Source organism: Chanodichthys erythropterus, chromosome 23 (assembly GCF_024489055.1).
Source record: "Chanodichthys erythropterus isolate Z2021 chromosome 23, ASM2448905v1, whole genome shotgun sequence".
In the NCBI taxonomy this organism is placed as follows: Eukaryota; Metazoa; Chordata; class Actinopteri; order Cypriniformes; family Xenocyprididae; genus Chanodichthys; species Chanodichthys erythropterus.
Genome location: NC_090243.1, coordinates 23,312,884 through 23,332,366, shown reverse-complemented (window position 1 = coordinate 23,332,366; position 19,483 = coordinate 23,312,884). Strand labels below are relative to the sequence as shown.

At 41.9% G+C, this 19,483-nt stretch overlaps 1 protein-coding gene across 2 annotated transcripts; it reads right to left on the bottom strand.

The window, feature by feature from the left end:
• Positions 1-755: 755 nt before the first annotated feature.
• On the bottom strand, positions 756-19,125 carry cdk13 (cyclin dependent kinase 13). Of its 2 annotated transcripts, none has more exons than XM_067377312.1 (14): positions 17,319-19,125; positions 14,105-14,656; positions 13,023-13,193; positions 12,795-12,934; positions 11,019-11,189; positions 10,749-10,938; positions 10,540-10,596; positions 10,351-10,452; positions 8,913-8,990; positions 8,717-8,833; positions 7,972-8,103; positions 7,191-7,390; positions 6,096-6,596; positions 756-2,162 (listed from the first exon to the last, which is right to left on the bottom strand). In XM_067377312.1, exons 1-14 carry the CDS (start codon positions 18,326-18,328, stop codon positions 1,597-1,599), a joined length of 3,987 nt encoding a protein of 1,328 aa, XP_067233413.1. In that variant the 5' UTR covers positions 18,329-19,125; the 3' UTR covers positions 756-1,596. The 2 variants fall into 2 exon arrangements, with proteins under 2 accessions (XP_067233413.1, XP_067233412.1); XM_067377311.1 differs by having other exon boundaries at positions 760-2,162; positions 13,023-13,196; positions 17,319-19,122.
• Positions 19,126-19,483: the final 358 nt, after the last annotated feature.

The window sequence follows — 19,483 nt, the reverse complement described above, 5'->3', positions numbered from 1 at the left end:
CGACGTCTTTAATTTAGTTTTATTTATTTTTTGTTGTTTCTTTTATTGTTGTTGATATTATGTGGTGTATGGTTATTTTCCTGTATGTTCCAGTAAAAAGAGGGGAAATCGACGTCAGTCACGTGTTGTTCGTTTGGCGCTCAGAAATCCTTCATTAAAGCGCGTTTCTCTCTCAGTACTTTCGGTCTCGCGAGAGTATTTATAATAAAACTTAAAAGAGCTGATAAAGTAACCCAGAAATCTCTACAAAACACTTTAAAATAGTTTCCAGTGATTGAGAGACTGTGATTGGTGCTCAATGTCCAGCGCTGAGAAAAGTAACAGGAAACACGTGTGGTGATAATAATGCTGGTACATTCCATTTCCGCCGCGGGCTAGATATACATTTATAACCGAATAATGAAAGTGATCAACTTCAATAGCAAGCGAAGCGAAGGAGGAAAATAATTGTTATTTAGACACATCGGAACTGACGTGTAACTTTCACTGAGCTCGTGTTTCTGCTGCCCCCTGCTGGCTAAAGCAGGCATTACACATTATGATCGGTCCATGAACAATAAAAATTTACATAAAGATTTTGTCCAGTACAACTTGATAAATTATCATCTAGATTTAAGCAATCAAAACTATTTCATGTACATTATTTGATATGTCACACTGCTTCAAATCCAAATTACTAATAAGTATAATTTGTAAAACTAAAAACTTACAGTTTTTGGCAATGTCAGCTTGACCTCACTGCTGATGTTCCTATAAAGGCATGTACCTGACGCACACAATTAAAAATACCAGCACATGTTACATTATTGGCATTTCTTTAATAAACATTTGCCAAAGGGGGGAAAACATCTTCATACAAAAAAAGACATCATTGCTCATCTCCTTGAAAATCATTTAAATGTCTCTTTACTTTCAATTTTACAATGGCTATAGACAAGAGCTGGTGGGAACCGGTGAGAAACACAGCTTTGATCCGTTCACGTGTTCAGTAGATTCACCAGCTCGATCACACAAGTGCTGCCAGTCGACCTGGAGTCTTTAAAAGCCCCTCCAGTGATTCTAACCTTGTGACATAATCGTTCAATCATCAGGAAGGAAAAAGAAGAAGAAAAAAAAGACTGAAGGAGGGAAAGAAAATAAAAAGAAAACGAATTACATTACTGGTCATTTACATGTGCAGATACAGCACATTCGCTTGTTTCCACCTACTTTATTCAGTAGTGCAAAACACGGTAATACTAGTCTGTCCTCACGCGGTTCAGGAGACGCTACGGTACAGGTCATAAAAACACTTACCCTGCACGGTAAATGCACACGCAAAAAAGGTACAATTTTAATTTAAAAGACAGCAGTAGAATAGATTACAAAAATCAATTGGAGGGAAAAACGAAAAACAGCTCTATGAAATGGTATGAGTGGGAAACGCAAAAATTCCCATCCCAACAGTTCGTCCCTCCAGTTTCAACCCTCGAATTATTCAGAAATATTACAAATCAAGTTCTGAGACGTTTAGTGCTGGTTTGAGGCGCTGCACGTGTCTTTAGAGTCTTCCTGTCCCGACGCGATCATCCTTAGTGAGTTCGTCGGCCGTGCCGATCAGAAAGGCAGTCCTCTGCCCCGCAGCGCCGCCGTGTTCACATGGGGAACGTACCCGAGCGGCACGGATTGGGACGGCGACGTCCAGGCTTGTCCCGGGGGGGGCGGCGGGGGCCCGGGGCCGACGTGATTGTACTCGAAGCGATGGTCCTTGTCTCCGCTGAACACCATGCTGCCGCCTCCGGCACCGGCCGCGCTGGCGGCTGCTCCGTGAGCGAAGGCGTCCGGGGCGAGAGGGGGGCGGGGGGGCAGCCCGCCCCCCATCATGTGACCGAGGTAGCTGTCTGCGAAGCCCGCGTGAGGAAACGGCGGAGGCGGCCGGCTAAAGTCCGCCCCGTAACCGGGTCCCTCCGCTGGCCTGGGCGGCGGCGGATAGTCCGGCTCCGGAGGTCTAGGAGCGTCTGCCGGGCCTGCCGAGGGCGGCGGAGCCGGTTTGGTCTCGGGGGCCTGCCGGTAGTCCAGGTCTGCGCAGGGAGGCGGTTCCGGAGGTTCTGGGGGTCTCTGGTCTGGCGGGAGAATGGAGAGAGGCTCTAGAGGCCTGGAGGACGAGACGCCCCCTTCAGACACTGAGAGAAACAACAGCAGACGCTCACATTACACTTCTCCACTAAAGGAAAACTAGCCTGTGTGCAAATGCATGGAATGAAACATTCGTGTTAAAAACGGTACATGGTGCCTTTACAAATAAAGAAAAAAAAAAGTGAGTGAAAAACTGTATGTGAAGAGCAGTGGGTCCAAATTCAGCAGACGCAAAGTACCTGGATGACCAACTGCTTCTGGCGAGACTGAAGGAGTCACAGTGACATCATGGGTCATGTGACAACATGGCGACCGTAGAACGTACGGATTATATTAAAGGGTTAGTTCACCCAAAAATGAAAATAATGTCATTAATTACTCACCCTCATGTCGTTCCACACCCATAAGACCTTCGTTCATCTTCAGAACACAAATTAAGATATTTTTGATGAAATCTGATGGCTCAGTGAAAAAATTAATTACAAAATAACGACTTATTTAGTGATGGCCGGTTTCAAAACACTAATTCATAACGCTCCGATGCTTCCTGAAGCAGTGTGTCGAATCAGCGGTTCGGAGCACCAAAGTCACGTGATTTCAGCAGTTTGACACGCGATCCGAATCATGATCCGACACACTGATTCATAACGCTCCGAATCTTCCTGAAGCAGTGTTTTGAAATCCACCATCACTAAATAAGTCGTTATTTTGTTTTTTTGGCGCACCAAAGATATTCTCGTGGCTTTATAATATTAATATTGAACCACTGTACTCACATGACCTGATTTAAATATGTTTTTAGTACATTAATGGATCTTGAGAGAGGAAATGTCATTGCTCAGGCCTCACTGAGCCATCGGATTTCATCAAAAATATCTTAATGTGTTCTGAAGATGAACGAAGGTGTTACAGTCAATGCTGTCTGACATAAAGCAGTGTTAACAACAGCGTCACGAGGGAAAGCAGTGTTAACAACAGCGTCACGAGGGAAAGCAGATTTACACGAGTGCTGAAGGAAATGATTTGAATGCGTTTCTGAAGGGAAGCTGCTGTCTTTCATTGACGTTTACCTCCATAGGCGCCACCTACTCTCAGAGAATGGATTTACACTCTCATTCAGCTTTTCCATCAGTTTTGTTCAGACCATTGTGGAAATTGGACGGTTTTTAAGTGAATGTGTAAAAATCTAAAGCAAGGCAGCAGGTTTATCAGACTGCTGTCACTTTAAGAGCCGACAGATCTTATACATGTTCACACGCGCTTTCTTTCTCAACTGTTTAGTCCACTTAAGACATACCTGACTGTGTTTACATGAATATTCACCAAGATGGGCATTTTTTTTTTAACAATTTGTGTATTTGGCCATATAATCTGCAGAAGAGAACTGAATTTGAGATCACACACTGTCTGAGAGCGTCTTTCTGTGTACTTCTCTTATTAAAACTTGGACTTTGTAATATTTTGGATTATTAAAATCATGCAGTTATCACAGGCCATTGCGATATTCCGATCACGATATGCACTTTTGCGATATTTCGATCATTTCCATATCCAAAATCGTGCAGCCCTAATTTTGACTCGTTGCTTTTCTTAATTATTTATAGGCTGAAATGCTGTTTTTTCCAAACCTTTATTGGAACGTGTAGTAACATCATTTTTTTTGGGCCGAGAGATCTCAAAAGGAAAGTGTCTTACAGTAACAGACAGCTGTGGTTTTGTGTGCACCAGATTTGGTATTTGTTCAAAGGTTACAGGTCATTTGTAGAATGGTTAGCAGTTGTGAAATATGATGCAGGCTCATTTATTTATATTTGTAAAACACAATACACACATATTTGTTACTCCTCTGCGTTTTCACTCAAACTGACCTTTGTATTTGCACATCACTGTGTTTGTTTGCGAGTCGAGTTTTCCTTTGCGAAGCAGATTGTGTTTGTTTAGTTATGGCACAACTCCTCCTCACAGGTCTTCTTAAAGAGGCTGTTCCACATTATTAAGCAAGTCACAGTTCTCATGCAAGGAAGATCTTTCTGAAGATGAACAGCATGGCGTGGTGCAATGTTATGCAAAAGCCATGAAAAAACAGCTAATATTGTGTGAAAACTGGAGATTATCATAAGAATTGTAATTTATAGAACAGGAGAACTCGATCAGATAAAGGCTTATTAAGGAATGTTTCTGTCAAAAATTAACTATCAAAAGGACTATAAAAAAGCCACTGTCGAGCAGAAACAGGAAACCGGTGTCTGAAGCTGCTGGAGTCTCTGAAGTCTGAAGAAAGCTCTCCATGCTCCAGCCGCCTCCAACCAAAGCTCACGAAGAGAAACCTTTACAGCGGGTGTAGAAACACACGACGCGTGTAAAATTAATGACCAATTCGCACGGGACAAGACATCTCATCAAAACGAGCAGAAGTGGGAGGAGTAACTGTTTACGCACCGCCGTCACCTCCCTGTCGTCATGTGGGTATACGTTACTTCCTGATACCATGTGTGCAAACACATATAATCTAAATATATAAACTATATATAACAATTAGGTATGGTCAAACGATTTATTCATTAAATTCTGATTGGATTGTGATGTAATGGGCACTTAGCTAAAGATAAAATTAGTTTTGTGCCTCTGACCAGTGCTTTCGATCTTCTTTTTGCTCTGAATGTTGTGTGGAAAATACTTGGTTTGCCACAGATTTGTCCCGCCATTTACAACACAACTAATGTTTCTTCAAGCACTTCCATGCTTGAAAAAAAAAATGCGCAGAAAACTACTTTTAAACAGGAAATGACAGAATTTTACTGTACATATTTACAGCGGGTCTATTCGAACCCAAGGTAATTTTTCCAGACTGTTTTACAGAAGGTAAACGTCGCCGTAATCTTTACTGACATTGTCCGTAATGATAACTGATATGGCACATTCGGACGGGACTAAAATCACCGTGACGCTCTGGTAATGATTACTTTACTAATCCCGTCCAAATGGGGCTTAAGGGTGTCAAAATGACTTCTGCAAGATATGTGGAGATGTGTTTATAACGGACCATTTCCTGCTATGGTATAAAAAGAGGATAGTGCCTTCTGAAATAAAATGATTTCAAAAAACACAACAGAAATAAATCAGTTTGAAAATATATTTCTACACCCGCTGTAAAGGTTTCTCTTTGTGAGCTTTGGTTAGTTAGTCTTTCCTTAAGCCTTTATCTGACCGAGATCTCCTGTTCTGTTAATTACAATTATGATAGTTCGATAATCTCCTTTTCATGCCTTTTGCAGCATGCCATGCTGTTCATCTTCAGAAAGATCTTTCTTCCTCCCTTTATCGCATGAGAACTGTGACTTGCTTAATAATGTGGAATCAAAGTAGGGTTTTCATTTACCCAAGACCTGACAAACCTTTAACAAACCGGTCTGAGATCGATAACAGTTAGATAACCTAGATTTTAAAGTATTGCTAGTTACTTACAAAGCACTAAATGGTTTATCTCCCCAGTACCTGAGCGAGCTCTTAAAGCATTATAGTCCTTCACGTCTATTGCGATCTCAGAATTCAGGCCAGCTGATAATACCTAGAATATCAAAATCAACCGCGGGCGGCAGATCCTTCTCCTATTAACACCTAAACTCTGGAATAATCTTCCTATCACTGTTCGGGAAGCAGACACACTCTGTCAGTTTAAATCTAGACTAAAAACACAACTTTAACCTGGCATACACATAACACATTATCAATTTATATTTCACATCCGTTTAAGGATTATTAGGCTGCATAAATGAGGTCAGCTGGAACTGGGAACACTTCCTATAACACCAGATGTACATCAGAAGAAGAATGGTATCTACGATAATATTAGTCTCTCTGTTTATCCTGAAATCCTACTGACGTGTCACTTTCATAATAATTTGGATCACAGTGTAGAATTGTACTCTTTCAAAAGGAGGAGCATGTGATGTCTGACGGTGTCGGATGTATGACGTTACCTGGAGAGACGGGGCTGGGCTCAGGTGGAGGCTTGATCTCATGTAGACCTGCTGCGTTTGAGACGACGCCCTCAGCGCCCTCGAACCCCATGATCTCTCCCGTCGCACCCTGCTGGACCTTGAGCAGCTGAGCGAGGAGCATGGTGACGGCGGTCTGTGTGGCTGCGGCCGAGGCCTCTCCGTCAGTCTTCCCCGACTGCTGCGGGGTGGGAGGCGAAGGGGGCTTGGGCATGGGCGGGGTGCGAGGAGCTCCGCCCCCTGTTGGAGGCGGCTGAGGGGGTTTAGAGACCGTGGGGAGCGGAGGCGGTTCTGGGGGTCTTTCAGACTCCAGTGGTCCAGGGGGCAAAGCCTTCGTCAGCTGCTGGAGCGTCTCTGGGTTCATCTTCGAACCCACGGTCTGGGCGAACTGGGCCGATCCCACCGGGGCGCTTTTGGACTGAAATAGGTTCAGAAGCACAGCCAGCTGTTCTTGAGTCAGTTGTGAGTTGGGAGCTTTGGGGTCTAGAAGAGAAAGACAAGGGAAGCTTGAATGGGTTGTAAACGAAGCTTCATCAGACTCAGTTCCTCGCTGCTGAGAAACGGGCCGAGATGCCATTAAACTTCTGGCACTTGTAAAGTTTATCTTGTGGTTAAAGTCCAGAAGTCCATTTCCATGTCAGCACTTACTGTGGAATGAACACTTCATGCACTAAACAGCCACAGCTTTAAAGTCATGAAATCAAATCTGACAATCATTTTTTAATGGAAAATTGCAGTGTTTGTTTTATCGCTGCACATCATCATTATTGTGTTCAATTCATGTTCTGGTAATCTTGAATCAGAATATCTTCCTCTTGCAGCATCTCTTCTGTTCTCTGATGATGAGGGCGGGGCAACCTGTCACTCACATGAGATCCACCAATAGCAAACCACAACCATCCAATCAATTCCCCACAGACAAAATCAAGCCCCGCCCTAACCTTTTAAACATCACACACTTGATGGTTGAGTATATAGTGCATAGCGTATAGTATGTCATGTGGGACACGACTAATGTAATTGTCAATAGGAGGATTACTAGCAGAGGATGAAGGTTTCTTGAGCGGATGTTCTTACCCAGCAGGGCCGCAGCGGCAGCAGCACTCGTCCCTTTGTGTCCCGCAGCGGCAGGGAAGCCCTGTGGCGTGTTGCTGCGGCTGTCGTCCAGGCCCAGCTCCTTCCGGGGGGCTTTGGGGGCGCTCAGCTCCTCCGGCATCTGCTTCTGCCGCCGCCGCTTCTTACTCCACAGTTCATGGCAGTCCTGCCAAAGAGGGAGACTAGAGAGAAGAAACAGATCAGAGGTGAGATACTTTAATCTGAGAAAGCATAGACTAAACTGTCTTAAATAAACTTGTTTTCCAAACCAATATTTGAAATTATAAGTGAAGTGAAGACAACTGTTTGGTCAGAAACCAAACGCTCATTATCGTATCTGAATCTCAGCTCTTGATTCGCAGTGATTCGAACAGTAACGACGGTTTTACCGAATCAATCTCATCAAAGTGTAGAAAACAGAGTTTGAACAACACGAACCAAACTCTTCCAGTCTCAGATACGACTGCAGTAATTGAGGGCGGGGCAAACACACGCTGTTCAGCCAATAGGCTGACATTATGCAAATGAGTAACAAACCTGCATAGGTTCAGCAGGAAGTGAGACCGAATTACTGACGACTCGTTTCAGTTCAGAATCCCTTACTTCTTTTAGGACAAACAATAACTCCATTCATCTGCACTTTGATCTTTGAAACTTTTCAGACGTATTAGATTAACAAACAGCTGCTATATTACACACAGCATGAAAGGAAATATCAGAAAAATCATAATAAAAAGGAAACACCACATAAAATCTCTCATACTCAGGCGGGGGCATCTTGGCGGGATCCACATCTTTGAGGAAGTCGCTGTTGAGAGCTTGTTCTGCAGTGCAGCGTTTGCTCGGGTCCAGCGCTAGCATGTGGTCAAACAAATCCAGGGCCATCAGAGGAATACTGAAACATTGAAATGAACCGTCACTGCAAACATATCACTGACACTGATCTTTATTACAGTTAATAAAAAAGAGAAAACAAATTCTCTCTACACGTCTAATACTGTCGCAATAATCATTTTCATAAATGCACATAAAGCCGATGATGTTATTACTGGTGGGAATTTCTACACAGCAAATTGGAAGTTTATCAAATTAAAGTGTTAAGAAGACAATGATGAAGAACAGCTATAAAGATTGCCACAGTATACTCATTTAGCTGGTTTATGATGCAACAAGCGTGTGTGAAGTTATTTTCCCTTTGATTCTCAGTGGCAGCATGAGAGTAATAAAACAAAACGTCAATTACACGCCTGCTGCGAATCCTCAGTGCTCAAGGCTTCCCATCTTTATCAGCAAGTGAAAAAAGTGATTTTTCCATTTTCTTCTGACCAGAAATCACATGACCTCATCACATTGTAATTAAAACTGAGTTTTTGGATAAAACTTTCCTCATAAGAGTTAAACAAAAACACGCATCCATAAACATCCTTTATTCATCTGCCACTGCAGTCATGAGCTGCGACGCCCTTTAAAACAGACTGGACTGGTTTCATTCATTTCTGATTACTCACAAAGCGAACTCTTCCCTTAGTCTCCGCCGGTACTGTTTCTTTGGTTTCATGGTGTTGAAGTAGGGCAGCTTGATGACGTCTGGCCACACGGCGGGGCAAGGGCTGCCGCAGATACGACTGGATCGGACACAGTTATACGTGTTAGTGAATCATTCGTCTGGATCTCCAAACAAAAAATTTTTTTACATTTTGTTACCTTATGAGCTCTAGCTGTGCTAGCTCCTGGTTGGCCTGAAAGATGGGCTTCTTTGTGAAAAGCTCTCCCAGAATGCACCTGTGACATAAAAGGTCAAAACATTGAGAAGGTGAAAATTGGAGTGATTATACTCTAAACAGGAGGGCTGCATGATACTGGAAAAAAATAACATTGAGACATTTACTTTTTCTGTTTTTTATTAGTTATAAAAAACACTAGAGGAGCTTATTGACTGTCAATTATATATGTTTGAATAAATCGGTCATGAACACAAGAGTTGTGAAAACTACCTCATGTGCAGTATACAAGTTGTATACAAACAGTTCAGTTTTTGTTTGAGTAATTATTATATCTGAAAATAAATAGCAGATGAATTCTGGGCTAAGTTGTTAATTGTAAACTCTTAATATATAAAGTAGTGTGCCAAATGAGAGGGTTGTATAGTTCACAGCGTTAATTAAGAAATTCAAAACTATCTGTATCGGCAGATATCATTCTCAATAATAATAATTGGTATTGACGGAAAAATCGGTGCATCTCTACTTAGAATGATTCTAAAAGAGTGATTTTTAGACATGGAAATTGGGTCATGGGAATTCTTATTAAAAGAATAAAATCTAGAATATTTCATCCGGTAGGAATAATCCTGATCTTTAATTCTTCAAATTATGGGGCCTTGGAGTCAACAATTCAGAACCAGTGTTCTAGAATGAGTGAAAAATTTAAAATCTGGATATTTACTCAAAGCTCTTACACTACAAGTACACTATAAAAATCTCGCTCCACTTCAGTTTGCATAAGGCACATTCCCAATGTTTCTGACTAATTCAGTATAAAATAATTTTTATTATTAAATAATTATATAAATCAAAAGAAACATATTGTAGTACTGTAAAATGAGAGTATTTTATAAAAGTTTTATTTTTTTTAGTACAACCGTAAAATTACACTACTACTATTTATGCCTTTTTTATTTTCAGAAGGTTAAACCATCAAGCTTTAATTTTGATGGGTTGGATAGCATTTTCTTTGTGCAAACTGCAAACTGCATTAAACGTCATTTACATCAAGTGCAAAAGCAATATTTTCTTTCCAAGTGTAAATAGTTGTTAGATGCCATTTACACTGACAGATTCTATCTGCACCTTGTAGTATATCATAAAACAGTATGAAACAACATTCATTCATGTATATGAAATTATTTATTAAAATCATGAATGGATGCTGCTTTATTGGGAATCACTTGTCCCTGTCCCTAAAGCCCCTTCCCACCCATTAAACACTTTAGGAAGTTTATTTCTCAGCACATGGTGTAAATTGATACATTATTTAATTAATCACAGTCTGCAGGATTTGACAATTGCACTAAGCCATATCGTGATCTTGATTTTATTTCCATATATCGTGCTGCAGCCCTAATCGATAGCATGGCATTTACCCGCAGCTCCACACGTCGATGGCAGGCGTGTACCTCTCTTCTCCTAGCAGCAGCTCGGGTGGGCGGTACCACAGAGTGATCACCTTATTGGTGTAGGGCCGACTGGAGAAGGACAAGACACGTCAGAGTCGCTCTACTCACCTGACACGGCTCATAACTGCTGCTGAACCAGGTCAGGATGATACGTACCTCTCTTCAGAGTTGTACAGACGGGCCAATCCAAAATCTGCCAGCTTGATCTGACCCCTGCAGGACACAAATCAGATGATATAATATGAAGTTACAGTGAAAGTTTGTTCACAATGATTTGGACTAATGCCAGTACATTTGCTCATATCTGAAGGTGTCCGACACCCTGAAAAACAAGTATGAACAATGTGAATCTCTTCGGCACTGACTTGTTATTGAGCAGGATGTTGGAGCACTTGATATCCCTGTGCAGGAAGTTCTTCTTGTGGCAGTAATCCAGTCCTTCCAGCAGCTGCCTCATGAAAGACTTGATGTGGCTCTCGTTGAAGTGTACGAGGCCCGACTCCAGGAGGCCCATCAGGTCGTGGTCCATGTACTCAAACACCAGGTAAAACGCCCCTGTGAGATGAAACGCATTCATTACGGCAACAGTAAGAGGAAAAACCTCCGAGAAGGACGGGTCATCTCCAATGCCATACCTTTGTCGTTCTTGAAGTCTAAGGCGTCTTCTTTGTCAGTGACGATCTCCTTCATGTTGATGATGCTCTTGTGGTTGAGCTGCCGCAGGATCTTGATCTCCCTGATGGCTGTGATGGGGAAACCCTCCTTCTCATTGTCCAAACGGACCTTCTTTAGGGCCACCAACTCAGCTGAACAAGCAAGAGCAGAAAGATGAAGTGATTAATGGTCTCGGACTGCATTAGCATACAAATCCATTAAGGTCACAGTGAAACAGGTCACAGTTAAAGCACAGCGAACGAAGACTACAATTCTATCGTCACGGCATATATAGAGCAGAGCTGCACAATACTGGAAAAACAGGGCTTGACATTAACACCGGCTAACCCGTCAAATGTGGGTGTATTCCTGCAGTGGCGTGTAATGGAGTCACTCTCGGGTACAATTATATATATATATGAAGAGTTTGGTTCCAAAACGCAATAACTCCATTTTGATTAATTGGAGTAAAAAGGAGTTTTCTTTACCAAGAAAGTGGCATGATGAAAACCCCTATTGTCTGTTTCAAACTTTCACATAGCATCTTTTGGATATAAAAACATTAAAAATTCAAATCTACATCTTGATTTTAAAAAGTTTATTATAAAAACGTATAATTTTTTCCCCAAAATGCAATAAATCCATGACACTTTTTTTTTCAAAATGCAATTAATCCATCAATATAAAAGTTATTTTTCAAATTGAAAATACACAACAAAGTAAGTTGATTCACATATATGACAGAGTCTAAACTGTGCCAATATTTAACTTATATTCAGGCATTTTACGAAAAATACATTCAGCCGACAAATACATTCCCAAAATGGTCATCTTGTTAATGTTATGAATTATTTGTCATTACCGATTAAAGAGTATCTGGCGCCACAGCACGGTTAAATAAACACATTTGCTGAGTACATTGGTATTAAAAACGGCTTTTAAAAAAGCCTTCAATGTTTACAGAGGGTGGAATGGTGCGCTGTGATTGGTCGAGAGCGGATATAACGCGTTCTGCAGAAAAAAAGAGACTGGCATTTGTCGCGTTTTGGAAAGAAAGGAAGGAAACATGACAGAATAACGCGACAGATATTGCATTTTGCATTTTTCAATACCGGCCAGATACTATACTGATTTTGGCGGAAACTCAATTTTTTTGAAAATGGTGTTTATCGCGTTTTGGAACCAAACTCTTCTATATTTCTATATTTCTATATTATATATATATATATATATATATATATATATATATATATATATATATATATATATATATATTTATATATATATATTTTTTTTTTTTTTTTTTTTTTCCCCAATTGTAGGCTTTTTAAAATGCTGAAATAATAAACTAAGTTCAATGTAGTGTTGTAGTAAGTTCAAGGTATCTGCAGGGTTTTTAAAATCAAATTTAAGGTTATTTACGACCTTTTTTAATAAAATTAACACCACGAGTGAGGTAGTGCAAGTCTCGGAAACATACTAAACCATAAAATTACTGTAAAAACCATGATTTAAACAACTTATCATTCAAATACAGGTTGACAAATTTATAAAATGATCTCACATTTTAGCCTTTAAAACATTTTTAAGAAAAGGGATGAATGAAAATGATAAATGATTATATTTTAATTCTGAATGAAGTCGCTAAGTGGCACTTATGGAACGGCAGAAATACAGCGGTTACAAATCGCACTATTGCGATATCTATTTTATTTTGATATATCATGCATAATATAGATGTCTGAGAGCATCCTTACCAGTGTCTTTGTCCTTGGCTTTGTACACCTGCCCATAAGTACCTTCTCCAGTGATCCCAATGATTTCAAACTTGTCGACGCACCGCTTCCCCCAGTCTATCTCCGTTTCCTTGATCTCTCCGAAGCGTGGGCCACAAATTCTGCGACACAACCAGACAGGTACATTTTTGCATTTGCTAAAGAGAAAACGTGAGATGATTTGGTAGAAGAGATTGTTTGACAACAAACTTTGGTCTCTTCCGCGGGATGTGCGTCTTTTTATCGTCAGGTGGGCTGTGGGGTGAACCGGGAGTGACGCCCGGGAGCTCTGGAGGAAGAGGGAGGTCTGAGAGGAGCTGACGGGCTTTCCTTTCTGGTTTGTAGTTTTTCTTCCCTGCGGTTGTTGACGAGTCTTTCAAGCTACTGACATTAAAGAAAAGGAAGCCATCAGTAAAGATAATGTACAATACATCAAATCATAGACCTTAAAGGCTGGGCAATATATCGTGGCCATGATATAAAGTGTCTCTCTTTAGAGATTTTGCTATATGGTTTATATTGTGGTATGTAAATATATCTGCATATCACAGTATTAAAGTTATTGACATTTTAGAATGATAAAGAAACATGAACGAATGAGAAAATAAAGAGCAGATGCTCATGTTAAAAACAGTTATTAAGCATCAATAAGTCAAGAAAGTCATTCACTTAATATTTTTTTATTAAAAATGTTATTAAAGATACAAAAGTTATTAAGTCTAAAATGATATTTACTTCATACAGTGAAAATCATGCAAGTGTTTTATTTTTACATTTGATTCTTCAATTTCTGACGTATTTCTTTCCATGTTAAACGAACCTAAACTTTTAAGCATTTAATTTGTATCTTTGATCTGTTGTTTGTTTTTAACTCCGTGTCAGCTCCTCTGGCTACTTTCATGGTCAGAAAAATGTATAGTAAGCTAAATTTCTAAAATCTATTTTTGCTAAAAGCTCTAAAAACGTATTTGGTTTAACTTTGTTAATTCCTTCCAAAAGGTTAACTGAATAAAAAATAAGTAATAAAGGATTTTGACAAAGAGAACATACTGGTGGATCTTCTCTTAATATTAAAAACGTGCGTGTCATCCTGGAATAGATCATTCTTCTATTGTTTTTGTCATATCTGATTGCAATGATGTAGTTATTAAAAATAAGCAGCAAATTACAGTGAAATAAATCTCATATTGTAAAATGAGATTTTGTCGCCCAGCCCTAGTGGACCTCGTTACACAGTACAGAGTTAAATATTCAGATGTACTCTTTGTCGGTTTGAATTTAGTGAAACAAACCTGTCGCTTCCATCCACTGGATCCAGGTTGTTGGGTGCCGGTGGGAGAGAGGCCACAGCCGGAGCAGCTGCTTTCTCTCGCTCCTTCTCTTTAACCTGCATGGACTGTCCTTTCTTTTTGTCCTCCTTTCCCTTGGCGTCTCTGCCGGACTGCGAGGCGTCCGAGCTCCTCTTGGCGGGTCGATCAACAGGAGACTGTGGCTGGCTGGACACTGGCGTTCTGGGGCCCTTCTCGGTCACGGGCGGCGGTGAGGGCGGTCTGCTCTTCTTGGGCGCGTGGTTGGTGACGGGGGTGGGCTGAGGCGCGACGGAGGAGGACGAGGAGCCCTTGGTCGGGGTGGAGGCGTTGCTGGAGCTCTTGACGCGGGCGGCTTCGGCGGCTTTCGCCTTCTTCTGCTTGCTGAGCTCAGCGGCCAGGCTGCTCTTCAGGGTCAGGGTGCTGGGCGACAGGCTGGAGGGGCGGCTGCGGGACCGCGAGTGGCGGTGGCGGCTGCGTGAGCGAGAATGACGCGTGGACTGGTACGGGCTCCTGCTGCGAGACTTTCCTGTCCGCCTGAGAACAACAGCAGAATGAGTTAATGCAAATCTCCATGAGATCGGAAGACGAAACCAGAAACTCCTTAAAGGGTGAGTTTGAAGCACTAAGATTTACTGAAAATACCTGAAAGTTCAGGAAACTGTCAAGTGCAGAAGTTATACACTTACACAGAAACACATTTATAATGTTACAAAAGATTTATCCTGATTTATCAAAGAAAGTATCCTAAATAAAATGTGTCACGGTTTCCACAAGAATATGAAGCCGTTTTCAGCATTGATAATAATCATTAATGTTTCTTGAGCAGCACAGGAATTTTTACAGCTTTGATCACAGGAATAAATTACACTTTACTATATATTCACATTTTAATAAAATTTAACTGTTTTTGCTGTATATTTACTGTATTACTGTAAAGACATAACATGACAGACTCCAAACTTCTGAACGCTAGTGAACGTGTTCTGATCAACATGAGGGCGAGTAAACTTCAGCAGAATCACTATTTTGTAGTTGGCGATTCAATCAACTTGAAGAGTGAATAATAAAAACAAGTAACAAATACATACGCATTGCTAAAAATCAGGTTTTCCCACACCATCGCTCAACATGGAAAATATTAGACATTTATTTGAGGTTTTCTTTAGTCCAAAGCAATATTCAAATACAGAGATCAGATAAACTCTGGTTTCCTGTACTTGTTATGAAACCACATAATAACATGGCTTTTTTACCTTTTAACAATGTAAGCTGCATTAAAGCGTTCAAAGAGACTGTAATCGCTTATGGAAAGATGAAACTGAAGGCAAAAACGAAATGACATGACTGCTTATATAAAATCAGATGCGTTTAATCACCAAAGAGGCGTTGACAAAAGAAATCACAAACTTCCTGTTGCCTTTATTCTAAATCAGCTTTTTATGTTGAAACAATTTACCAATAACAAGAGCAGCCAATGGGAGATAATCCACGGCTGAACCATGAGTTTATGATCACCGTCTGACAGCACGGCGGATGAATGACGGACACTATGACTGAATCAGCCAATAAAAATGCAGTCATGGCACTTAATTTGCTTCTCAAAATGAGATATACTTATGTACATCTCATTTTATTACATCCAGCATAATATAATATATGCTGCATAATATATGCCTAATATAACTGACACACAGGGCGGAAAACAGAGGCGTACGCAGCAAAGTCAGCCCAGAGACCGCTCACACTCGCTATACAGCGTGTGTGTGTGTGTGTGTGTGTGTGTGTGTGTGTGTGTGTGTGTGTGTGTGTGTGTGTGTGTGTGTGTGTGTGTGTGTGTGTGTGTGTCTCAGATAGAATGTAGAAAGAATCAACAGTGGGTGAAGAGACTGTTTTAAGGTCAAACAAATCACACCAAAAACATCTCCTACACTTCTGTCTTCAGCAGTCTGACACTCGTCCTTTAACTGTCCCACTTCAGACGCGGCTTATAACAAATTTGATTAATTTACATTAAAGCTGAATGAGTATATGAATGTGAATTAAAAGGTGGACTGGAGTTACAGCTTTTATAGGCTTCAAGAGTTATTAAAAACTAGGCAAATAATTAAAATAAAACTATATAGTTTCAGATCCTTGTAAAATTGCATTTGTGTCTGACAGAGAAAAGCGCTTATAAAAAGCACAATTATAAACTTCCCACAGTTTCAGGCGAATAAAACATGAAAAGTCAATATATTCCTGCATGTAAACGAAGCAGGATAATCATTTATTAGTCTACTGTAAAAACAATAATAGATATTCATTAAACGGTGCAAGAAGCTTCCTTTCATTTTAATAGATTATTTGATTAGTGTCAATAATCACGGTTATGTTATGTATCTGTAAGGGCTGTTGATGTAAACCCTCAGACAAACAGAAGTTCAGATGCCCAAAACAAATAATAATCGAGTTACACAATCTCTCATAATCGATTCTTTCGAACAGGTTGTGTCGAAGAAATTATAACTGCAATAATGAAGCATTCAAGTCATGTCTGAAAGATTTATTCATGAGTATTTATGAGTTAAACATGAACCACAAAGTCCTGATTGTAAGTGTGAAACTGATTTTAATCGAGTGTTTGATTCGGAGGCGTGATGCGAGTCAGAATCTGTGCTGACGGTAAATTTGTTGAAATGAGTGACTTTTTTTTTTTTTTTTACATTAAACTAGCGAACTGCAAGAACAAAATACAATAAGACAATATGGCCAGAGAATATTTAACTGCTCAGTTTACAAAGTCTTCATAAATAAAGGATAAACACAATTACGAGTTCCCAGGAGGAGTCCAGCACACCATAATTATAACTTACACACTAAATGTAATTTACATTTACAACAAACTGAGGTTAATTTACACATCTTGACTAAAAAAAAAAAACTGTGCTAAATAAAATCCTAGACTAATTATTAAAAACTATTCTTTCGTTCTGTACGTGTTTGATAAATCATTCATACGCTTAAGTGACAAACGCATCTCTATCCTGCTTTATTTCTGCTATTATTCAAATTAAATAAACTTTTCACTCTAGCAGTCAAACACTCGATTCGCTTCGACTCGACAGTGATCGTTTGAACCGACTCAAAAGAATCGAACACGGCGAGTTCTTGACGACCACGTGCTGTAAAAGCCCGAATAATCGTGCCCGGTTCTTACCTGCCGTCCGGGCTGGGGCTCAGCGACTTCCTGTACGGGCTCCTGGAGCGTCTGCGCTGGCCGAACGGGCTGCCGGCGAACTCGCCCTGCTCGTAGGGGCTGTGACGGCCGTAGCTCGGAGACCGGCGCCAGTACGGGCTGGACGGCGAGCGCTTCCTCTTACTGCTCGAGTACGAGCTCGGTGACTTCGACACGTTAGAGGCTCCGTACAGCTCCGACTCCCGACCGTAGTAGGTCGAGCTGGGAGACAGCCTCCGGGGGCTCCTCCTGGAAATAAACGGGTAGTTTGTGTTCGGGGATTGGTATCCATAGGAATAAGACGTCCCGTAAGGACTATCCGCCGCTTTGAAGCTCGGACTGCTCCTCCGGTAGGCCCGGAGCTCCTCCCGCTCGTCCCGGTAAGCTTGTGGCGGTTCCCTGTACGCAGACGGAGGGTCCTTCTCGGGTTTGGACTTGCTTTTGTGTCGCTTCGACTCCTTTTTGTCCGCTTGGGACGCGGCTGAAGGCTTCCTGCCGTTACTGTCGTGATTCCTCACGCCGCTGCGGGACTTGAACGCCGCGTCCTGCTCGCGGCCGGAGCGGTTCCGCTTCATCTCCTTCTCCTGCCGGCCTTTCTCCGCCGATCCGCCGCTCCTGCGAGAGGAAGAGTTCTGCTCCCTCCTGCCCGGCGTAGAGTCCTGAAGTTCGGCTTCGCTCAGCCGCTCCGCGGACAGCGTGTCGGTTCTGGGCGACGGGCTCCCGGAGAAGCGCTCGGACTGCGAGCTCACGTCGTCGTACTCCACTAAAGTCCGCGCGTCGCCATCATAAAGCAGCTCCTGCTGCTGCCACTGCTGCTGCTGCTTCTCCCGGGCGTGCTTGTGCTTCTTCCTGCGGGAGGAGGAGGACGACGACCGCCCCTTCTCCCGGTGTCTCTCCCGGTGGCTCTTGCTCCGTCGCGCCTCGCGCTGGCTCCTCTGTGGCGGCGGGCTTCTCCCTCGGCCCTCGCGGGGAATGATCTCCGGGTTAGGCATTTAATATTCCACTTTTCTCGCTCTGAAGTGCTCGAGTTCCAGTCCCCGGCAAACAAAGCACAACATTTGAATCCACTTTAAGCGCTGCTCGGCTCGTGTCTGCGTTCACACGGCGCCCGGTCCCGTCCACAGCACAGCCGATCCGTCGCATCGAAGCATCCCGACGCTCATCAGTCGGATAAACGCGTGAAACGCTCGCAGAAGTCAATAAAAGCTCGAGTTATAATCCAGTTCCGCGCATATGAAGAAAAGCTGGTGTTAGCAGCCTGTGCTAACTTAGCGAATCTGCCGCACAACAGCCGTTAAATCCGCCTCCATAGCGCGGTCCTCCCGGTGAAGAGTTAGAAACGGCGTGTTTTCTGCGCCTGGCGAGGATTCTGAAGGGAAAATCCCATGGAAAATGTCAGCTAAATCCACACATACTTAAGCGGGGCTGAAACTTCTTGTCGCCTCACACACCGACTCACTAACAAGGAAGTAGCCGCATGCTAGGTCAGCGCGGGATTCAGTTCGGCAGATTCCACACCACAGAGAAAACCATAAATTCAGTTCAGCCGAAAGAGGTGCACTTATGTATAATTTTAATCCAAATGGAATTTCAATGAAAGTACCAAATAAATCAGCTGTTGGTGGGGCTAATTTAAGCTGTACTCATTAAATGTACAAACACAAAAGTAGCGAATCACGCACACCACTGCCGCCAGTAGGCCTGCGCTCTGTGAGGCCTTCAGTCAGAGCTGCTCTTATGAACTCCTGCAGACACACACCGCCGCCAGCAGAGGGCGCCACTGCCTCCTCCTGCACACGTGAGGCTTTCTTACAGTTTTTTCCAATTGCTAACACACAATTTTTCAAACTAGTCTGGTTTTATCAAAACACTTAACACAATTCACAAAACCACACACCCAAACTGCAAAATACCTCATATATCCTGCAAAATGAAGCACTGCAACCGAAACTACACAGAGCATTATCAAAATCAAACTTTTGCATGAAATGGCACACACTTCATTCATATTACCAGATTTTTGCCTAACCACCTACACACTGTTGGGCATAATGAAAAGCACCCCCATCTTTAGTATGCTTTGCCATAATACTAAAATATGTATCAGATTGTTCACATGCACAGAAATATTTGCAGATACACACACA